The 22,722-nt window shown below is 46.9% G+C and overlaps 2 protein-coding genes and 1 pseudogene across 3 annotated transcripts; all 3 read left to right on the forward strand.

The window, feature by feature from the left end:
- Positions 1-3,149: 3,149 nt before the first annotated feature.
- On the forward strand, positions 3,150-8,935 carry LOC308483150 (astacin-like metalloendopeptidase; the record flags this gene model as incomplete). Its single annotated transcript, XM_081016735.1, has 6 exons — positions 3,150-3,208; positions 4,006-4,187; positions 4,591-4,672; positions 5,375-5,520; positions 6,556-6,644; positions 8,867-8,935. 6 exons carry the CDS (start codon positions 3,150-3,152, stop codon positions 8,933-8,935), a joined length of 627 nt encoding a protein of 208 aa, XP_080872861.1.
- On the forward strand, positions 3,150-14,924 carry LOC308483149 (uncharacterized protein; the record flags this gene model as incomplete). Its single annotated transcript, XM_081016734.1, has 8 exons — positions 3,150-3,208; positions 4,006-4,187; positions 4,591-4,672; positions 5,375-5,520; positions 6,556-10,185; positions 11,211-11,333; positions 12,991-13,118; positions 14,799-14,924. The coding sequence occupies 8 exons, from the start codon at positions 3,150-3,152 to the stop codon at positions 14,922-14,924; spliced, it is 4,476 nt and encodes a 1,491-aa protein (XP_080872860.1).
- Positions 13,193-14,071, forward strand: LOC308483635 (large ribosomal subunit protein eL30-like; annotated as a pseudogene). The gene is made up of 2 exons: positions 13,193-13,474; positions 13,928-14,071. The product of its transcript is annotated as a large ribosomal subunit protein eL30-like (transcript).
- Positions 14,925-22,722: the final 7,798 nt, after the last annotated feature.

Below are 22,722 nucleotides of genomic sequence, written 5' to 3' on the forward strand. Positions count from 1 at the left end.
TTGCCTGCTGGGTTGCTTCTGTAAACTAAAAGAGTAAAAGAACAAGCAGGGCATAAAAACTGCTGTCCAGAGACCAATGAGGTCACTGCATTCCTTGGTGTGACCTCAGGAGTGTCCCTAACAGGAGAACTTGGCATTCTGTTGATAGCAAAATGGTTTGTGGAGGGGCTTCTGCAGCTCAGTGGGCAGACAAGCTGAAGGTCCCAGGTTTAGTCCCTGGAAAAGCTCTTCCTTGGAACCCTGGAGAGCTGCTGCCAGCCAGTGCTGGCAACGGTCTGGCACATTACAATGCAGCTTCTGATGTGAAAGTGGTGCTGATTCTCTTCCATATAGAGTCCTTTCAGGCTGTTCCCATCTGCCAACCCAAGATGGCCAAAGAAGAGAGGGATTGTCCAAATTCCCTATGTAATCTCCTACAAATATGGTAAGTAACAAACTTTGGAACCTCTTCCAGTAGGAACAGGGCATAGATGTTATGAATAACTTAGGTTCTTTTATCTGTTTAGGTGTTTAGCATAAATGAGATTCAGTGCATTCCAGGAAGAACACAAGTAAGCAGTCAGACAACCAATATATTGGAATTTCTACGTAACATTTATTGATTAACGATCATAACACATAACAAGACAAGGGAGCATGCACTCAGTCACTCACGCAAACATACTCACCGCCTCTTTCCTGGAAGCGATTAAGTTCCAGTAAGAGTCCTGGGTGATCAGACAGTGAGGCCCCAGCTGCGTCTGACACACAGACTCATCTGAAAAATCTCAGTCTTACGTAGTATTTTTGGTGTTCATCTGAATCTTAGCATTTCTTACTGCCTTTGGCATGTTCTTGGCAGTCCTCCGTCCTTAGCATGTTCTTGGCAGTCCTTTGTCTTTAGCATGTTCTTGGCATATCACAACTCTCATTGTTTGCACCTGGTGTTCTGTAACTTTCGGCACAGTACGATACTCATTGTTTGCATCCAGCATTGCTTGGTCTTTACGCTTCCTTGCAGGTACAGTACTTTAGCCAGAACATGAACAGTCCATTAGCTCTTTGATCAACATAGTTCATCAATTGTTCATTAACAGCACCCATTTTGTGTGGTGTTCTTCTGCCATCTTGCGGCCCATTCAAACATGGCATTTGTTACATAGAGATAGGGTAGAAACCTGATTCAGGACTTGCCCACACATTACCTTTTGCCCTGCTCTTTCCAGGCACAGTTCCACACTTTAAAGCTCTCTGTTTGAGAACCCCCTTTTTTTTTGCCCCAGAGCTTTCCCTGTGAAAACCTCTTTAAAGCTGAATTGGAGCAAATTGGAGCAGTTGGGTTTTCTGCAGATCGCCATTTGCTCCGATTGAGTGCTAAAGAGTGGGGGTTTTCATGGAGAAAGCTCTGGAGCAATAGGGCGGGCGGGGGGGGGGGGATTCGGACATGGAGCTATAAAGCATGGACCAGGGAAAGGTAAGTGTGGATAAGCCCACAGTTTGCATTTATAGGCAAATTTTGCTCATTAGCACTTTCCAAAATACACAAGCACATGACCATCCTTCAAAATTAGCACTTCTCTGACTGTTCAGTGCAGTTTTGTAGGCTGGTAATACTTGCAAAAATGTGTATACAAGGTGGGTGTGCATAAAAACGTATGTGCTTGTGAAACTAACATACAGAAAGACATTAAGTTGGGCAAAAGTGCATACAAAGATGTGCATTTTGGGAGAAATTAGCAGTGAAATGCTGATGAATTTTCATGAGCAGTTTTTAAGTCATAAACTGATGTGGAGAATTGAACTTGGGATTGGGACAGTGAGAGAATAAAGATAAATGGATGGATTCACCCAGCCTTGCTGCTGAGGGAGAGGTGATGGAGGCTGGATGGAGTCCAGTTAAGGAGCAAGTAGATCCAACTTCCACCTTTCTGGCAAAACAGCCTTCTCTCCCCAAGCAAGTGCTCTCCAGATGTTTTGTACTTCAGTTCTCACCAGCCTCAACCAGACATAGCCCACAACATCTGGAGAGCACTGGGCCTGGGCAATTCCAGGGGGACAGAGGGGCAACCACCCCTCCCTAATTGCTGGACTCCTGTCATTAACATTTACTGTTATTTTTCTTTCAGAGCTCTTAACAGCTTGTCCATCTAGAAATATACTTTGCCCCTTCTGTGCCCCCCCTCCATTTTTTTTTTCTGGGGCTGCTACTAGTGTTGGGTTGGGAGGCCAAGTTTTGAATGACCAAGGTGCTGAATAACTTAGCCCCTCCCCCCAATCTGCGCTATGCATCCAAAGCCCTAGGAACTGTAGTATTTTAAGGGTGATGAGAGGTGTCAGGAGACCCCTATTTCCTTCACAGAGCTGCAGTTCCCAGAGTTCCCTGGGAAAAAGAGAATGGTTGCTAGAACTATAGTTCTCAAAGTAGATCATGGTGGGGATTCTGCTTCCAACAACCATCGTGGCTACTAGTCATTGTTAGCCTTATACTCCATGAACTTGTCAAATTATCTTTTAAAATTATCTAAGTTGGTGGCCAATATGACATCCTGTGGCAACAGATTTCATGACTTAACTCTGTGGCTCTTTGCCGCCACTACTGGCTCCAGGAAATCCTTGTTGGTTCTCATTGGAATGAGAGCAAGCTACCAGGATAGCTTTGACTCCCTTGGATGACTATGATGGGGGGGGGGGCAGGGACGAGGGAAGGAGCTGAGGGTGTGTTGATGTGTGCAACAGGAGGGGACAGGCCTACTTAAATGTCTTGCATTTGATTAATGGTGATGAAAATAAGCTGAACTTGCTAAGTGCTCTTATTCTGAGTAAAAGGATTCTGCTCTGAGCATTCTGACCCTGCTCTTGCCTGTATTCTTATTGTTCCTGCCAGACGAATCCAGCGTGAAGATACTCAAGGGAGCATTTGAAGACTTTTCAAAGTTCACGTGCATCAAGTTTGTCCCTTATTCCAACCAGAGAGATTTCATTGCCATTGCCCCGCTCTCTGGGTTAGTAGTGACTTACAAGATGTATCTTACTGGGGAGTAATGGGGTGGTCTCCTAGTGGATGACCCACCTCCTGCAAAAGCTAGATTCTCTTCCTTCCAGTGCCTCTGCTTCCTCCAGTTTTGTTCTGCAGCTCAACTTCCTGGCCTGATATACTAGTGCAGATAACCATGCTGGCTGCAGATGATGGAAGCCGTAGTCCCAAATCATTTGGAGAGCACCAGATTGGGCAAGCCTGTGCTAGAAAGGCAAAATCAAAATTTTGGGATGGGCCATGTGCTGAAGAGGATCTTGGAAATGTTGACTTTTGGATATTTGCAGTTATGCTAGACATGCAATGACATTCTTCAATAATAGCCAACTCTGGGTAGTATATGGGAGCTGCTTTTAACAACATGTAATACACTTCTGTAGAAAGATTTTAACCAGTTGGTAGAATTTCCCCTTGAACAGATGAGGAACAATCAAATTTTGAAGTCCTGGTTTCAAATTCAAAACTTCATTTGGGGGTGCATGTCAAAAGTTAGCAAATTTGAGTGTTGGCTTATAAAGTTTTCTGTACTTCATATGTATGGACCTAATTTGTGGATCAGAAGTTGGTTATTTGCTGGATGTTGTATTTATAAAATATTCTGATTCAGTTCATGGAATATTTTTTCAGTGGTGGCACCATGGTTGTAGAATTTCCTCTCCAGCGACATCCAAAAGGCCTACCGCACTGATGGGTTTGAAGATTACTTCTCAATGTTACTAGAACATTGTGCTTTTTGTGGCTCTTGGAGTTTACTGGAGGGTTGTTATCATTTCAGTATATTGCTTTTCCTTTTTATTGCTAGACCTTCCTGTAGATTTCCAATGAGATTTTATGTACTGTTGTGTTCCCTTGCTTTTTCTACCACAAAACGGCTATCTATATTTAAATAGGCAGGCTGGTACCCTATGAGCCTTGGCTCCTTAGGCATGGGATAGGTTGTTTGGTTGCAATACAACTTCTTAACGCGTCTCTTTCACTCTCTCTCTCTCCAGCTGCTTCTCCAGTGTTGGGCGCATTGGTGGGATGCAGGTGGTTTCCTTGGCGCCCGCTTGCCTCCGCAAGGGGAAGGGGGTGGCACTGCATGAGCTCATGCATGTCGTGGGCTTCTGGCATGAGCACTCCAGAGCAGACCGGGACAAGTACATCAGCATCTCCTGGGACGAAATCTTGACTGGTAATGGTTGCTTCGGCTTTTCTAGCTGGCTCTGTGTGGCCCCAGGTGTATTTTTTTGAGGGGGCACGACCGAGCACCCCCACAACAGGCTGCCCCATTGGACCCTGGCTCCAGCGCATGAGGGAGGGAATACCCCCTGCCTGAAACCTGGAGAGCTGCTGCCAGGCTGTGTTTGGGGACCTTGTGCTCAGTGACCAAATGCAGTTCTCTGGCCTCTCTGCTGAGCTGCCAGGACTAGGGGTGGGATGGGGGGAATTAAACCCAATCCGCTTTTAATGCCATATCTATCAAATTCACTTGGGACTTCCTCCCCTGTAGTGGGACCAGGGACTCTGAATGCTTGTTATCCACTGCTGCTGAGACCCTCCTGCTTGTAGGCCTAATCCCCTTCTTGGATTCACAGGCTTTGAAATAAACTTCATGAAGTCTTGGAATACCAACATGCTGGTGGATTATGACTACTCCTCTGTAATGCACTATGGCAGGTAAGCAAACCTACAAGAAGGCTCCTAGGTATTATAAAGAAAATGTTGGGGACATGTGAAGCACCCTGTGCTGCCTCTCGTTGGCAGTGGAGTGGGGCCAGGGCAGGTATGTCCACATTGCCAAAGGGGTGTTGCGTGTTCTGGGTGACTGTCTGCAAAAGCAGGGACATTTCTAGTAAGGGCAGAATTTTCCAACCTGTTTGGAGCCTGCCATTCGTGCTCCTTGTTCTTACATGCATATTCTTTGGTAAGCCATGGGACATGTCTGAGTCACTGTCTGAGGAACACGACCTACACTGGCTATCTGATGGGACGGCTGGTGATAGGGACCCTTGTGGTGGGACCATGACTTGGGAGCAAGAGTGCATTGTTTGCATGAAGAATCCTGGCTACGGGCGATTTCCAGTTTGGAGGCAGTAATGCTTCTGAATGCCAGTCACTGGCTGCCACTCACGGGATGTGCTCTTGGACGCCAGCAGGCTCTTCTTAGGTTCTTACATTCCAGTTCAAAGGGTTGAGTAGCAGGTAAGACCCTTCTGTACCTGAGACTCTGGGCTGCTGCTGCCGGTCAGAGTGGGTGGTACTAAGCTTGATGGAGCTAGATATAAAGCACCTTTCTATGTTAAGCAGAACCAGGATAGTCCACCTGTGTATGTACAAGAGTGGCTCACACTGCTTTATCTTGCTCTTTGCCTCCACTAGGAATGCCTTCAGCATGTCTGGCTCACCCACCATAACACCACTCTCCAGTTCCCTGACCTTTCTTGGACAAAGGTGGAACCTGAGCAATTCAGATGTTGCCAGAGTCAACAAGCTTTATAAATGTTCTCAGGCTGCAGCACAGCCAGGTAAGAAAATGAAGACTCAACAAAGCTTGGTTTCCCAAATCCTATATTTTGAACGCTTATGCGTGCGTGCAATTGAGTTTTCCATATGTTGACCATTTGCTTTGATTTAGTAGTAAAATGCGGGCTTTCCCAGGGAAGGCACTGGGACAAAAATAATAAAAAACCCCAGACACAGAGCTTTAAAAGAAGTCTGCATGAACCCTCAGTTTCTTGGTTTCTCTACCCCACAAAGCTAAGGTTGTTTCTCACCTTAAATATCAAGGGAGTCGTAGGTTGGCTCTTGAGTGTCCCCAACAGAAGCCAGCTATGATGCTCCAAATGTGTCTGGCATGATAAACATAATTGTGTTCATGTACACATCTCTTTTGATGCACACAACTTAACAATGGGTGAAGCAGTGCTGTGCTAAATTTCTTATGCCTTTTAAAAAGCCATTCTCCCTCAATTAATGAGAGAAGGAACTGCATGTGCAGGTTATTAAAAGAGACTGCATGTGCAGGTTATCCATGTAGCTTTTCCAGATCAGGAGGTTTGAGCAGCCAGGAAGGCTGCAGACTGCTGAAGAAAGGTTTATGGGAAGAAAAACATTAACCATAACAAAAGTTAAGCTCAAAAACACAATTTCTGCCAAAATTCTATAGTGGCCTGAGAATGAGGGAGAATAATTGAGGGTTGTATCCAACTGAAATTAATGGAACTGAGTTAGTCATGTCTATGCTGTGTACATGCTATACCTTGAAAGCATTTTCTTTCCCTCAAATTATTCTGGGCACTGTAGTTTAAGGGTTTCTGGGAATTGTAAACTCTACTGTGCCCAGAATTCTTTGAGGGAAAGAATGTGCTTTGAGTATGTTGCATACACAACCAATGACTTCAGTGGGTCTGCTTTGACTAACACAGAAGCATCTTTCAAAGGAGAAGAAAACTTTCAAGAAATTGGGAAGATTTTGACACAGGACATGTGACATGACACAGGAACATGTGGCTGGGAACATGTATGATAAATGACAGAAGTTCTAATTGCTTTGTTTTCAGAGGCATCTACCAAGGGAGTCATCAAAGAGAATGTAATGGACTTCATGCCAAGTGAACCTAAGCCCCATACAACGCAAAACAAACCCAAAGTATCTACTGCCTGGAATCTCAGTTCTATAGCGTCTTCCAAGGAAATGCCACATCCGGTCAGAGAGCCTCTGGGGACCATCACACCATCAAGCAAGGTTGCTGGTGAAAACATTAGTACCACAGAAGCCCAGACAAGGGAGGTTTGGTCACCTGGGCCAAAGATGCAAATGCAAAGGACAATGTCTCAACATACCCCTGGTAAAGCAGAAGGGAGTAAAAAATCTCTAGTGGTTACAGAAGAGATGCTGCATCAAACCGTATCTGGAGAAATGGCAGTGAGTGGTGTTGCCCAGAAGACTTCTGAACCGCAAACTCTGCAGAATCCCACCAGTAGTGCAAGGGAGTTGAGAAGCCAGCCTCCAAGCTATGAGGAGGTCTACATACCAAGTGACCAAAGCCCCATAGAAGTAACGACAAGCAGTGCTCCGGAGGTGGAGCTTTCGCTTTCCTTTCTGACCAAAAGCCCAGACGCTTTCCCAATGAAAACGGTCCAGGGATCTGCCACAAGACTTGGTAAGAAAGCTCTGGACTGGACACCTTCTAGAACAAGAGCCATGCATATAGAGCATAGAACAGAACTGCCTACTACTATGGTGAGAGGAGAACTGTCTACTGCTATGGAGATTGGAAGCTCCCCATTAATGAGAAGCAGTGAGGCCGAGGATAGACATGGTTCCCCAAGCCCAGCTGAGGACCGCCCTTTCTCTGCGATGGAAAACCAAACTGGGAAACAGCTGGCTCAGCTATTTCTTCAGACCATAAGCATCTTTAGAAATGAAACAGGTAGCACTGCTTCTACAACCCCCGTAGTCCAGGCTGAAGCAGGGTCTTCATACACAACAGCCTCTCCAAGAGCCTCTAGGAACTTGATCACAGCCTCCGGTGTGGTGGGACTGGAAGAAACCAAACACAGTGAAGTGGAAAGCCTGGGAAGCTTTGGCACAATTGAGAGCCAGAGTGAGATTATGAAAAAGGAAACGGAAAGCTTCCACACCAAGGAAGGGAGCAGGCCAACCGACGTGCTATCTTCTAGCGGCAAAGAACAGTATACAAGACATAGATTGGAACCTGGCATGTTTGCTACCCAGGGGCTTCCCTCTCTTGGAAGTTCAGAGGCTCAGGAAAGCCACCTTAGTCAGGCAACTGCTGGAGCCCCATCCCCTTGGGCTTCTGTCATAGGCCCTCTTGCCGTTTCCAAGCTAAATGTAGCAACTTACTCAAAGAGCAACCAGACCCAAGTGGAACAGTTTGATCGGTCAGCTGCTCAGCTGGCCAGGAAGGGCTACAGAAAAGAGGCACTTACAACACACATACCACCAGGGCCTCTCTTAGTGCAAGTTACTGAACCTGAGCTGGAGGCTGAGGAGCAGACCCTTGTCCATGCAGAACTGCCAAGCCAAACTCCCACTTTACAGGATTGGGCTTCACTGGCAATGGAAACCAACCAGGCTATACATCCTACAGAGGGAACATTTCCTCTTCCTCTGTCCCACACCCCTAGACCCGCTGAAACAAGACACAAAACTTCATGGTTGCAACAACCAAGCAACACCAAAGTCTATGGCCCTAGTGCCCACGTTCCAGGATGGGGCCCCTTTGCAGATCTACACGGGGAAGAATTTGAACACACTTTAGAAACAGCGTCCATTACAACAATGTGGCCATCTACAGCACAAGAATTCAGGGTGAGCCATGAAAAAGAAGTTAGAACTGGACACTCTGAAGAAGCCAAGACTCATTGGAAAGCACCTTTGCTTTCCCCTGAGCCGTTTGAGGACCAGATGCCCACCCAACCTAAATACCGGGTGGCAGGTACTCCATGGCAGCGTTCTTCTACCCCCTCAGTAACAACTGGCCTCCCTGGTGTGGTGCAGATCAGGAATCCTAATGGGCCAGGAGCAGCAGCACCCCAAAGACCATGCAATGGGGAATTGGCAGGCTCTTCACCTGGGACGGAATATGGACTAACATCCACACGCGTGTTGCCCAAATTGGAAACTACAAGCCAAGAACATTCAGGATCAGAAAAGAGAGATCATAGCCCTACCTCCAAAGGGGACTCTCTGCCAGTGAGAAGAACAAGTCCTCCTCCTAAAGACCACACTTCATCAGCAATGGTGAGTCAACTGATGCAGACAAGGACCCCAAAGAGGACTGTGGCAAGTGATGAAGGATCTGTTACTGCTGGCTCTTTCAATTTATCCACCATTTTGCTCTCTAGCAAACCAGCTTTAAAGGGACCCCAAAGCTCTTCTCCTTTGAGGAGAACAGAACCTGTGATGAAGACTGAGAGCCCACCTACACAATTCTTGGAAACAGCCATGGAAACAAAACCTTCCTCTAAGCTTAATGAAACCCTTGCAGAAGGGGAAATGACTGAACCAGCAAATGCCACAGAAGACATGTCCCTCCATGTGATGAACTTGGCAACAAATCCTACTTGGAAAGCCACAGCTGGCAGAAATGGGGCACAATCTCCCTCATTAGATATGGAACCAACAGGATTGCCCCAAGTTGCTGCTGAAGGGACGGCTCTGCTCCTGACTATTGGCTCGCTAAAGTCTCCCAAACACATAAACTTAAGAGGACAGCCTACCAGTAGCCAGCCCAGGAAAGAAACCATGACATCTATGGCAAAGATTCTTGCAGTGGACATGGTGTCAGCATCATCAGCATCCAGTACCAGTCCTCTAGACACAAGGGGAAACCAGGCGACCTTGTTGACAGGTGCAAAAGAGGCTACAAGGAGATCTTCCAAGAAAAGTGGAGAAACTGCTCTAGAGATCTATGCCAGCACACCAGCTCCTGAATCGCACAAGACAGCTACAATTGGAGTTTCCACCCTGGGATCCCGTGAGGAGCAAGCTGTAGCAACTAAAATCACACAATTCCAGCCTGAACATGGAACCCAAAGACCAGAGGTGGGGTATGAACACAGTAGGTTTCCTCTTGTAGGAATGGGAAATGGAGAGCTACAGGCTCCCTCTACAAAATTTCCCAGGCACTCCTCCAAGACCCAAATTGTAGTGAATCTGGAGGAAATGTCTGGAAACCATACAGAGAAAATGAAGTCCAAGGAAAATGGGGTGCCCCCTATAGACAACCCTAACTTCTCCCACCGTGTTGGCAAGAGGTCTTTAGCAGAGATAATGGCAACTCCAGCATCTCTGAGTGTTGCTCTACCAGAGGAAATTGATCATGAATTTATAGGCCACATGGATGAGCCTTCCCCAGCTGAAAATGTGGCAGACAAAATGGAGGCAGCAAAACCATTGCCATTTGGAATGTCCAGGTTGTCCACTCTTCTCCAAGGGCTGCCTTCTGCTCTGAAAAAGGCAGAAAATAACCAAGTGGCCCCCCCAAGAACTGTCAAAGCTCCACGGCCTCTGACCACTTTTTGTCCCTTTGAGAAGAATTTGTGTGGCTGGGAGCAAAGCAAGGAGGATGACCTGGACTGGGTGCTTGAAGAGGGGCAGGAGCAGCTCGTTAGGACTGGGGGAGGTGGAAGCCCCCCTGGAATGCCTTGCACAACCTCAGGTGGTAAGTGACTCCTGTGCTCTCAGGCAGCGTCTGCTCCACTTTGGGGTGTGCTGCAGGGTCTTCTGAGTGGTGGGAGTTCAGGACAGACAAAAAGAAATGCTTAAGGGATTCACTGTAGCAAGATTGTGGTAGTGACCGCCAATTTGGGCAGCTTTAAAAAAAGGATTGGACAAATCCACGGAGGATAAGACCATTACTAACTACCGGCCATAGAAGGGCTATACGTTACCTGCGCTCTCAGTAAGTCTCTGGGTCCCAATTGCTAGGAGAACTCAAGTGAGAGAGTGCTTTTCACACAAGTGGGACTGGGTGCTGGACTATATGCACCTTTTGGTCAGATCCAGCAGACTCTTAAATCAGGAGATGGTGGAGTTTCCATATCCATTTCCACTATGACAAACACAGTGGGGTTCCCCCCTGCACCTGACTCTGCAATCCTCTCTGGAGGGTCAGGAGAGCCCCATAACAGCATGTGGAGGGAGGATAGGAGAGGTTAATAATAATAATAATAATAATAGATACCTCGCCCTCCCCAGCCAAAACCGGGCTCAGAGCGGCTAACATCAAATGTATAACACATTAACATAAAACCAGGCAATCAATTAAAATACATCCTAAAATCAGATCAGGATCAGAATAAAATCCAATCACAGGCAACCCCCAGATTAGAGTTAGAGACCTTAAATGCTCACCAGGCCCACCTGTTTGTGCTGAACTTAGATGGGCCTGTGAGAAAAATTCTATACGGCAAGTAGAAATCTTCTGATGAAGCAACTGGAAGTGTGTGGTGTTGAGTTCCTCCCTCTGCTGTGAGAAGCAGTTACTTCATTTTGCTTCGTGGCAGTGACCTCTGCTTTTGGGAACATTTTAATGACTGATGTCTCATTCTTCCTCCCATCCCATTTACAGGTTGTCTTGGGTGGGGGGTGGGGTGGGTGGGGGCTTCCCAACATCAGCTCCAGATTGTTAGTCTTATGTGAAGGGTCATGATGGTCCAAATTATACCTGTTTCATCTCTTCACCAGGTGGCTACCTTTCACTGATGCCTTTGGCCCACAATTCTAGTCAAAAGGCTGTTCTGGTCAGCCCAGTTGTGCAGGGCATCAGGTGCCTCAAATTCTGGTACAGCCCAGGGGACCTTCTCATGAGTAAGTGGCTTCTGTATAAAAGGGAGTGTGTGTGGATGAGGCTGCCAGTAGGCGGCTGGCTTGTCTGTATGCAACAGTTCTGGACTGCCAGCTGAGACCCTAATTCCCAGTTTCCCAAAACTGGGTGACCCAGAGTTCTCTAAGGCCCTAGTGCTGATGAGGGATTTTATGTTTGGAATAAATGAAACAAAAGCACCTTAGTCTGTAGGTAACCTGTTGTTGGCATCTATCTGTCTCAACAAACAACGGAGTGTGCCTCAGGGAGAAAGTAAAACTGCTGCGTTATCAGCACCAAAGTGACCTCCCTGGGGCACCATCCTAGGCGGTGTGTATGGAGGTCCTGGGCTACCCAGACAACAAGGCCCTCATCTCGGCCTCACTGATGTGGCCCAAAGGAAAGGAGAGAAGTACGTTTGGCACCAGCTTGGCTGCAGGAGGTGCTGGAAGGAAGCATACAGCCATTCAACCATCTTAGGGACTCCATTCCGGATTGGAGTAGGGTTTGCTCCTGAGCCTTTGCTTCTTCCAAAGATGTCCCACAAGGCAGCAGAAGTTTAGGATCAGAGTTGTCCTTCTCTTAGATGGGCTGTAGGTAGGCCACCTACAGCAAAAGAAAGAGGTATATTTTGCATATTTGCCTTCAACCTCACCTTAGTTCCTGTGGTTGAGGGGATCCTGTCTGGAAGCCTCAGTTAGAGCCATAATACAATGGGTTGTTTCCTTCATAACAACCATCTTTTTAGAAAACAACATTGCTCCCTGTATCTTTAAGTGAGATGCCTACATAGGAAGCTGCCTTATAGGGAGTGAGGTCATTGGTTGCTCTTTCTTAGAACTGTATACAGTGGTATCTTCGTTCCCAAACGGCTTGGCTCCCAAACAAATTGGTTCCTGAACACTGCAAACCCGGAAGTGTTCAAGTTTGTGAACGTTTTTCAGAAGCCAAACGTCTGACGCAGTTTCCGCGGCTTCTGATTGAGTGTCAGGAAGCTACTACAGCCAATCGGAAGCTGCACCTTGTTTTTCAAATGGTTTCGGAAGTCGAATGGACTCCCGGAACGGATTAAGTTCGAGAACTAAGGTACCACTGTATAAAGACTGGCAGTGACTCTCCAGGGTTTCTGAAGGGGAACATCCCCAGACCTACCTGGAGGTGCCATCGGGGGCAAACCTGGGGTTTTTTGCATAATTATCCACTTACAGTGGTACCTCGGGTTACAGATGCTTCAGGTTACAGACTCAGCTAACCCAGAAATAGTACCTTGGGTTAAGAACTTGGCTTCAGGATGAGAACAGAAATCGTGCGGCAGCAGCATGGCAGCAGCGGGAGGCCCATTAGCTAAAGTGGTACCTCAGGTTATGAACAGTTTCAGTTTAAGAACAGACCTCCAGAACGAATTAAGTTCTTAACCTGAGGTACCACTGTACTCTCCTACCTTCCCCGCCCCGCGTGAGTGAGTGCAGTTTCCCATTTGACAATCCTGTTAGATTCCCCACTCCTAGTGTGCATTTTATCCAAAACTGGAAAAGACATTTATAGCTTAGTGTTGAACATTTTGTGCCAAATCTGTGTGTGTTTAACTTTTAAAAATACTATTTGGTAGCAGTTTATCATTCAGCGTGACGCCTGTTTCTGAGGCGGGTGAAATCTTTGCAGGTGAAATCAACGTCTACATAATGCTCTGGAATTCCTCTGAATGGCACAAAATGTGGTCTCTGAGGGGGAATCAAGGCACTGGCTGGCATCTGGCGGCTGTAGCCATTTCAAAGACTTGTGAGCTACAGGTAAGTATTTATGGTCTGCCTTCAAGACACAACTGGTTGGAATAGCTTAAGAAGACCCTTTATGGAAAGTGCATCTCTGGTAATGGCAGAGTCGATGTGAGCTGACAGGATGGTGGTCGCTAAGAAGACAAAAAGGTCCCAGAGTCCATAAATTCTAGACTTCAGCTGGTTAAGAAAAGTGGTAAATATGTACTGGGATACAAACTAACTCTGAAAATTATCTCGCAGGACAGCCAGCTCTGTCCAGCTGTCCAGCTCTAAGGAAATCAGAGACTGAGTACTATGCTAAGTTGGTGAAAACTGGTGTGCCCCACTGTAACAATACTGATTTGGGTACAACTTGTGGAAAGTTAAAGGTAAAAGTAAAGAATGCTTTAGCTGAGATTCCTGCTTTGCAGGGGGTTGGACTAGATGACACTTGGGTCCCTTCCAACGCTAAGATTCTATCATTCTATGACCCCTGGACAGTTAAGTCCAGTAAACTTGACCATGGAGTGTAGTGCTCAACTCTACTTTCAGGCCGGTGTTTGTCTGCAGACAGCTTTCTGGGTCATGTGGCCAGCATGACTAAACCGCTTCTGGTGCAACAGGACACCGTGACGAGTGCCAGAGCACATGGAAACACTGTTTACCTTCCCGCCACAGCAGTTCCTATTTACTTGCTCTGGTATGCTTTTAAACTGCTAGGTTGGCAGGAGTTGGAACAGAGCAATGGGAGCTCACTCCATCGCATGGACTCAAACTGCCAACCTTCTGATCGGCAAGCCCAAGAGGCTTTGTGGTTTAGACCACAGCGCCCTTGTGGAAAGTACTACAGAGTGTATACACTCACCATCATTGACCCAGGTGATTCTGACATCACTAGAAGCATGCCAGAGCAAACCAGCGAGAAGCAGACACTGCTGAACTTTAAATTTTGTGTAATAATACTGGCTACAAATAAAAATAAATAAACAAAACAAAACAAAAAACCTGTCAACCTAGCAGTTCGAAAGCACGTCAAAGTGCAAGTAGATAAATAGGTACCGCTCCGGCGGGAAGGTAAACGGTGTTTCCGTGTGCTGCTCTGGTTCTCCAGAAGCAGCTTAGTCATGCTGGCCACATGACCTGGAAGCTGTACCCCGGCTCCCTTGTAAAGCGAGATGAGCGCCGCAACCCCAGAGTCGGCCATGACTGGACCTAATGCTCAGGGGTCCCTTTACCTTTATGTTTACAAATAAAAATAAAGCCCTTTACCAAATCCTCAAAGCTCTTCTATGTATGCCCAGCAGATAAAACAGTTGGGGAAATGAGTAGATTTGAAAGGCAATCCCACTGGGAACATCTCCTGCTGAAGCTTCTGCAACAGAGCACTTTCTGGTGGCATCACACTCCTGGAGTGCTGTTAGCCCTGAATGAGATGAGAGGCTGCTACTGATAGTGATGGCAACTTTCCTCCAAAGACAAAAAGCAGGGTTGTTTTTTGGGGGAGGGGGTATTTTCTGCTGTTGTGTCAGGACTGTAGTCAGGGCAAGGGTCTCAAAGCCTGGGGAGTGAGAGATGCTGCTGCAGAACTTTACGCTTAAGACGCACATGTTGCTGCATGCTCTTTGGCTCTTAATTCTAGGACTTTGAAAAGCTGCAGGCAGCTGAGCTTCTTCAGGTGGCTGAATGAAACTACAGACTCTGCTCTCTCTGCAGGTGGTGCTGGAAGGTGTCACCGGCCCCAAAGCAAGGCATAGTGCTGGGATTGATGATCTGCTTCTCTGCAGGAAGCCGTGTGGCCAATGTTACAGCAATACGACACGTTCCTTGTGCAACAAGTGAACAAAATAAACCTAAGTATTCTCCAATGTTGTGTTGAACACCGTTTATTAAAATCAGTTCAAGATCAGAATACAATGAAAAAATACAGAGCACATAATAAAAATAAGTGAAATCTGGCAATCATGCCATATTGCATCACAGCACCATGGGAGTGACAAAACATTTACAGGCAACTTTATCAAATCTCTAAGTAAATAAATATGTCTGTACCAGAGGCCTAAAACCCATAAGGGTTGGCATCTATCAAATCTGTGTATTCCACAGTCAGAGTGCCACTGTAGAGAGTGCCTCTTGCTGCATATCGCACCATCGGCCACTGTGGGCATCTCCACTTGGTTGCAAATATGGGGTGGTGTATAGGAGAGGAGACAATCTATAAAATACCTAGGTGCTACATATAGGACATCTCCACATTGGCAGAACACTGATACAAAGTGAAAATGGGGTGGAGGAAAGAAATTTGATTCAGTTGGCATTTAAAGGCAACTCTATTGAATGAACATTTTTGAAGCAATATGCAAACCAAACACAGCTGTCCTTCAAAATTCACACTTTTGGAGTCTGCTGGGGGAAAATGCTCTGTTACCACCTGTAGCTCTTTACAAAGGTCCTCCAGGTAGTGCCTGGGTGGAGGTGTTGTGAGTCTGGCTCTTAGCCTGTGACGTGAAGCCTGTGGCATCAAACCATGATCTGCAGAGAAATGAGCAAGTTACCAGCTGGTGATTATTTGCTGCTGTCACTACATCCCTTTCCCACTTTACCAGAAACATTAGACTTGCTGTGTGTGCAGTTTGGGGCTCTCAAAGGAGTACACTGGAGCTGTGTCAGAAGTGATGCTTTTATTGGGAGCTGGATGGACTTACTGGTCTGTTTGTTTGCCCTGGTTTTGCTGCCTTGCCCCTTCTTGGCAACCATTCTCCTCAGCGTAGCAATGCCTGGAAGGAGCATGGAGGTTGGAACAGCACAGAGTGAGGTCCATGTGTCACAGAGGCCATTCTCTTGAGATCAACATTTCTGTGTAGCCTCAGCAAATGTGTGTGCAGCACCTTCCAAGCAGAGTTAGAGGGAGCTTTGTAGGCAATAGAAGCTGGTCCATGTGGGTAGATAGCCCCCCTGTCTGCCCTCAGCCAGACCTGACCTGCTTGCCTTTTTACCTACAACTAGGCCAGGGGGGCAGCACTGGTTGTGAGCTTCCTCTTCTTCCTCTGTCTCAGTGTAGCACCTTGTGGAACTTGGCAGGAAGGAAAGAGGTGGGTGACAAAAGTAGGAGGAGTTGGCTCTGGCGCCACCTGCTGCTGGGCTCCCTGCATTCTGCCCTAACAGTCCCAATAGGCACCAGCCACCACTGCTTGCTGGCCATGTAGTATTAGTAAATTTATCACTTGCCCTTTGCCAGCACGTCCCAGGATAGGTTACAACAATTTAAAATTAAAAACCTCCCCACTCCCTGAACAGTGCAAGAGATCCAGAGCAGCTCCAACAGATGGCTGTCCAGTGTGAGTCCAGCTGAAGCCTGGGACTGTTCCTGCAGTTTGCTGAGGAGCTGTTCATGAACAGTGTTCTTTGAGTACAGTTTTGCAAACAACTGTGAGTCTGCCGAGCAGTATTGCTCCTCTGCCAAAGTGTGTCCATTTGTCCTGTGGTTTCTAGTCAGGGGCCCAAGAGACTGGGTTTTTTGTCCCACCTCTTTCCACAGGAAAACCAGCAGTTTACTGCTGAATAGGAAGAAATGTCAAATGGCAGTGTGGGTGGGGAGAGGGTGTCCGTGCTGTTTGAAGGATGGTAAAGAGCCATGAGCTGGAGAGAGAGCCTTGGAGGAGGGGCCCAACAATAGTTAGCATGTAACAGCAGATAAGTTCACTGAGTCACTGTTCCCCACTGATGAGATTTAAATTATAGTAATTATTTCTAAATTTGCATCTAAGCATAGCAAATGCAACTTCTATGCAAATCTGTCCTCGTTCATCCTCTCTTTAGGTGATGCGTAAGTGGACACTCCGATGATGGTGGGCATATATGGATATTATTTTAATGTTTGCCACATTTAGCTGCCTGAGGCAAAGGACAAGATGGTGCCAAGACCCCAATTCTATGTAAAGGATCCAATTGGACCAGCAGCTGAATTCCACTACCAACACTGGTATTGGGATAACATCTTCCATCATACCTGAGAGCAAACAGGTTTAGGGGGCCCTGGGGAAATGATTGGGAGGCTTCTGGTGCTGCTCTTGCATTTGCTGCCCGAGGCAGCTGACTCCCACTGCCTAATGGTAGGACCACATCTGGGTGTTATCCTTACAATAATGTTTGGATGTGAGAGAGTGATTGGCTCCAAAAGTTGTTATTGATCACCATAGTGGAATGGAGATTTGAACTCCTGGGTCTTCTCCATTCAAGTCAAATGCTCTTTTTTGACTGGTTCACAGAGCAAGGACAGAAGAGGGTGGATTTAGTTGACAGAGTAACTGAATCTCTTTTCAGTGAGGCTCACACAGGACAATCCATCTTCCCGGGGAGTCAGGGCTGTTGTCAGCATCCAGCATCCTTGGGCGGTGGGCAGGGTTCTAGGGCTTGGGATCTGAGAGGCGTCCATTTTAATTGCCCACAATGCCCTGGACATCAGGGACATTTAGGGTAATTAAAATGGTGGGCAGCTGTCACCAACCTCCAGCACGGCTCCTGCCAGTACTTAAGTCCCCCTAAGGTATGGCTATCAGACTTCCCAGGGACAGTCCCCAGATTTACAAATCTGTCCCCAGACAAAATCCATCCCCGGAATGTCCCCGGATTTCATTTAATGTCCCCAGATTTATATTTTAAGTGTTGTAGATTTATTAGTAGGGAATGAATGTTGTGCGATTGGTTCAACGACACAAGACACATCATATGGGGACTTCTGGCGAGGCAAAATGGCGGGCGCCATGGCAGCGAGCAGCTCCTGAAGCCAGCCAGTGCCAACTCCACTACCAGGCTGGCTCTGGGCTGCTGAGATTGCCCTACCACTGCCAAGGGGGAACCGGGGATGCCCGATGCATCAACTGGGGGGACTGCTGACCCCCTCCCATGACCCAAATTGAGCCAGGAGCGAGAGCGCTCGGCCACCCGGCCAACTGCCCAGTGGCACTCTGGGGCCAGGAAAGCCCCGGAGCCGATGAAGAGAGAAGGAGGAGAGGAGAAGGAGAAGGAAGAGAGAGAAAGAAGAAGGAGAAAAAAGAGGGGAGCTGCTGCTGCTGCTCAGGAGGAGAGATGGAAGGCCAAGGATATGTGGCCGAGCCCAGACCCAACCCGAGCCTACTCCACGGCGGCTAGCACTCCAAGAGAGCAGGCTGGGGCCCAGAGGAAGGCCGTGCAACAGAGGAGACCACAGAAGAGAAGATATTACTTCTCTTTTAAAAAACAACTTTCCCCCCTCTTTTTTCTTTAAAAAAGTGTCCCCGGATTCTTTGGAAAAAATCTGGTAACCTTACCCTAAGGGGATTGCCAATGTAGAAGGGGACACCCCAGAGGACACTTGCTCAGGGTTCCCTCAAACCTAGAGCCAGCTCTGCGTGGCATGAATTCAAGGTGGGCTCCATCATTAGGCAGAGTGAAGCAGTCACTTCAGGCAGCAGATGGGGGGGGGAGAGAGAGACATGGTGGAGAACAGCTGTGTGCGCCATGAAGCCTGTCTGGCACATCCGAGAGCCTCCTGCCCAGAGTTTCAGTGGAAGACATTCAGCTGCCAACTTATGTGGAGCAGGAGGGAGATGCCATCTTGTCATACACCTCAGGCACGAAAATGGTCGTTGGGAAGGGTGCCATTTTGAGTTTCCCCCTCATGCTCAAACCACACGTGACATGTTGGAATTTCTTATTATTATTTTCAATTAATGTCTCCCCCCTCCCCCAAAGTTGGAATCTAGAGTGGAGGGAGGGGCAGGCGAACAGGAAGGGTTGCATACCCCCCCCCCCCGTTTCACTGCTACTGCTATTCCCCTCTCTTCTACCCTACCCAGAGGCAGATATAAGTCCCATATTCCTCCCTATCAAAGACAGAAAAGGAGCCGAGGGGGGTAATTTGAAGCATTAAAAGCACCTGGTGGGGAAAAGGTTAACCAGCCCTCCCACAAATTGAGTAGTGGTAGTGATTAAAGGGAACATATAGAGAGGTACAGTGGTACTTCGGGTTAAGAACTTAATTCGTTCCGGAGGTCCGTTCTTAACCTGAAACTGTACTCAACCTGAGGTACCACTTCAGCTAATGGGGCCTCCCGCTGCTGCCAGAGCACAATTTCTGTTCTCATCCTGAAGCAAAGTTCTTAACTCGGGGTACTATTTCTGGGTTAGCGGAGTCTGTAACCTGAAACATATGTAACCTGAGGTACCACTGTACATGCATGATGCACTTTGGCACTCATTCTGGCTAGTAAACTCCTCAGCCAGCAGAGGGCGCTCCTGGGCCATTCTTCCCAGCCCATCTTCACATAAACTTTTCTTTTAAAAACAAGTTATATCTGATATTTTACCACAGTCATAGGCCACATAGATTTGTGATGAGGACTTCCTGGGTTGCTTTTTTCCTTTTTAAATATGTTGGGATCCAGACGGGAGGGGTGGAGGCATTGTCAGGGTTGACTCACTGTCTTCTCCATCATTTCTTTTGAAGCTGTTCTTTGCTCCTTGAGGGTGAGTTTTAACTTGAAAAATGCACACCAAAGAACAAGGGATTCCTATTACGCCACAGGGCAGGGCCCAATACAGTTCTAGTATTTAACCTGACCTGAGAGTGAGTCCCATTGAACTCGGGGGGGGGGGTGTCTGGGGGCTGGCTTACCTCTGAGTAAACATGCGTAGGATTGCAGTGTTATCTCCATGGGGCAAAGCAGAAGCTTACCTCTCCCAGTTCCATGAATAGAAACCAACTGGCCTGGCAGTGCCCCACTAACCCGCCCCCTGCCCCGCTGTAGATTGCCCACAACAGAGCTCTCTGCAGGGGCTGGACTCCTGCCTAGAGTATGGCATTGCCATTTTGCGTACTGGGAGAGTAGTGTTGTCATGTCTTGCTGACTAGATTGGATAGGCCAGCCTTCCCCAACCTGATGCTCTGGACTACAGCTCCCATCATCTGCAGTTAGCATGGCCAATAGCCGAAGGTATTGGCAGCCGTAGGCCAAAGCACCTGGACAAATTAGGAATTGCTCTTCTTGTCTGCTTCTCTCCATGTTATTTCCTCAGGATTGTGGGAGGTAGCAGTCAAACACAGAGGTGTCTTACCCATAGAGGCTAGTGGCACGGGGCGCCAGGGTGCTAAGTTCTGGAGGGCGCCAGGGAAGAGGCGGAGGCTGGATGCGGCGCCTCCTGGCATCAGCTCTCCGCCCTAGCTCGCCTCCACCATGCCGCGCTGAAGCATTGCCACGCCTGGAGCCTCCGTCTGCCATGGCACGAAGCGGCCAGCTGAGACGGGAGGTAGAAACCTCTTCCCCGCCGGAGGAGCTGCCCTCCAGTCGCTGTCCGCCTCCTCCAGCCCCGCTGGCAGTGCCGTCCTCCCTAAAAAACCTCTGGGAAGCAGGGTGGAGGGAGCTTTGCACCACGGCGCCAGGTATGCTTAAGTCGGCCCTGGTCTGTAGGAGTGCAAATATCCAGAGTGTGGGGTCAGGTGGGATTACTATGAGGAATTATAAAATATGCATCAAGCCATTGTGTCCACGATGAATGCATTGTGTTGACTGGGTTTGATACATTGACAATAATTTCTGACCAAATCCCACAACCCTCTGCACCTCTGGCCATTTCCTCTACTGCCCATTTCTCTTGCTTGACAAGGCACGTACACAGCCCAGTTGCTTTGCCAGGCATGCATCCTGGGCCATAAAGATAGTGGGCAATCTTCTCTGATGTAGCTTTTCTGATATGTTAATCTTAGGGCCAGGAAAAAGGTTTCACATAAAGGTGATAATGATCGCTGTCCTCCTGGCCATCCTTCTTATCATGTGTATTGATTGTTTATGACCTCCGGGGTTGCTGAATGCACTCCTTTGTAGTTTTCATTCATTTACCCAAAAGTATGCATGCCTAACTAGTGTTTGTAGTTTAACTTTGTCCCCATGTGGGGTTTGTTGAAATGCTCAGAAGAAATCTGATTGGTTCTTACAAACACTCTGTAAAAGTTCTTTTGTGAATAAAAACGACCTGGGCCGGAGGGTGGAGACAGAGATTATTATACTCACCCTTCCCAGAGTCTTGCTGGTTCAAGCATCTGTGTGTATTCTTATTAATCAGAGTTCAATCCTTCCTTTGCTTTGAGAAGGCCTCACTGGTCAAACATAGCTATGCCTGAGTACTTGTTAGTGCATGAAGGGGGAAAGATCTAGACTCAACTAGGTCATCCCTTGTCTTCTCTGTGAGGGAGGAAGTGAAGCTGCCACGTAACTGACCAAGGAAGACGTGTCTAAGCAAGCAGCAAGCTTAGAGCAAGTGCTTGAAGCTATCTTTCTACCAAATAGTATTCTGCCTGTGTTCTCCTTGCTGCTGCTTGGATAAATGCATGAATCTGCCCTTTGGAATGTTTTGTAATTAATTCATTTTAAACTTACATAACTGCGTGTGGTCTGTTCATTGCAAAGGGGTAGATGAAGGGAGGCATAGAACTTTAATAAATAAATAATCTGGAGCACTTTAGAGCTTGAAATTAATAGCTGCAAATTTCTTCATGTGAATTTGTATCTTGGTGCTTTTAAATTGTGCTTCAATCCCTTTTTGGGCATTTGGGATTAGTCAGTAATATTAAGCACCTGAAAAGGACCATAGACTTGTTTGGCATCTTTTGCTTATTTTCTGATGCATCAAATCTGAAGCAGCATAACCTGTCAAATACTGAATGTCGTCGTATGTTATCTGTCAAGTGGAATCAATTCTTTTTTTGAACAAATTTTATTAGAGTTTATAAAGAGAACTACAAAACAATACCAAATATCTTTTTTTATCCAAGATTAATCTGAATAAAATAAAAACATAGAGGAAAAGAGGAAAAGGAGAGAAAAGAAAAGAGAGAAAACGAGGAGATAGAAAAGAACTTTAAAGAAGTTCCAATTCTTCACTACATATAAACAAAAGTCCATTCATCACAAGGTGATACCCAACAAAACTACTTTCTATGAACCAATATCAATCCCAAATCCATTGTTTCATTTTCTTTTTCACACAAACAGTCTATGAGAGGTTTCCAGTCTCTAGTAAATGTTTAATCAGAGAAAGGTCATTGTTAGCATGTCAATTTTGTCATCTCAGCTAAGCCCGTTAATTTTAACAACCATTTTTCCATTGCTGGTAATAATGAGTCTTTCCATCTTTGTGTATACAACAGTCTCGCCACTGTAATCATATACAGTGGTACCTCAGGTTAAGAACTTAATTTGTTCTGGAGGTCTCTTCTTAACCTGAAACTGTTCTTAACCTGAGGTAACACTTTAGCTAATGGGGCCTCCCGCTGCCGCCGCGCGATTTCTGTTCTCATCCTGAAGCAAAGTTCTTAGCCCGCGGTACTATTTCTGGGTTAGCGGAGTCTGTAACCTGAAGCGTATGTAACCTGAAGCGTATGTAACCCGAGGTACCACTGTATTGAAACAAAGTTCTTTTTCTAATTGTATATCCATGGTTGGATAGTGTCTTCGAAGCTACAAACATGAGTCTGACTAAACTGCGGGAGGCAGTGGAAGACAGAAGTGCCTGGCGTGCTCTGGTCCATGGGGTCACAAAGAGTCGGACACAACTAAACGACTAAACAACAACAACAAAGTCCAAGCAGGAAGAATTCTGGTTT

The sequence above is a fragment of the Podarcis pityusensis genome (genome assembly GCF_964106645.2).
Source record: "Podarcis pityusensis genome assembly, chromosome: 8".
Classification (NCBI taxonomy): Eukaryota; Metazoa; Chordata; class Lepidosauria; order Squamata; family Lacertidae; genus Podarcis; species Podarcis pityusensis.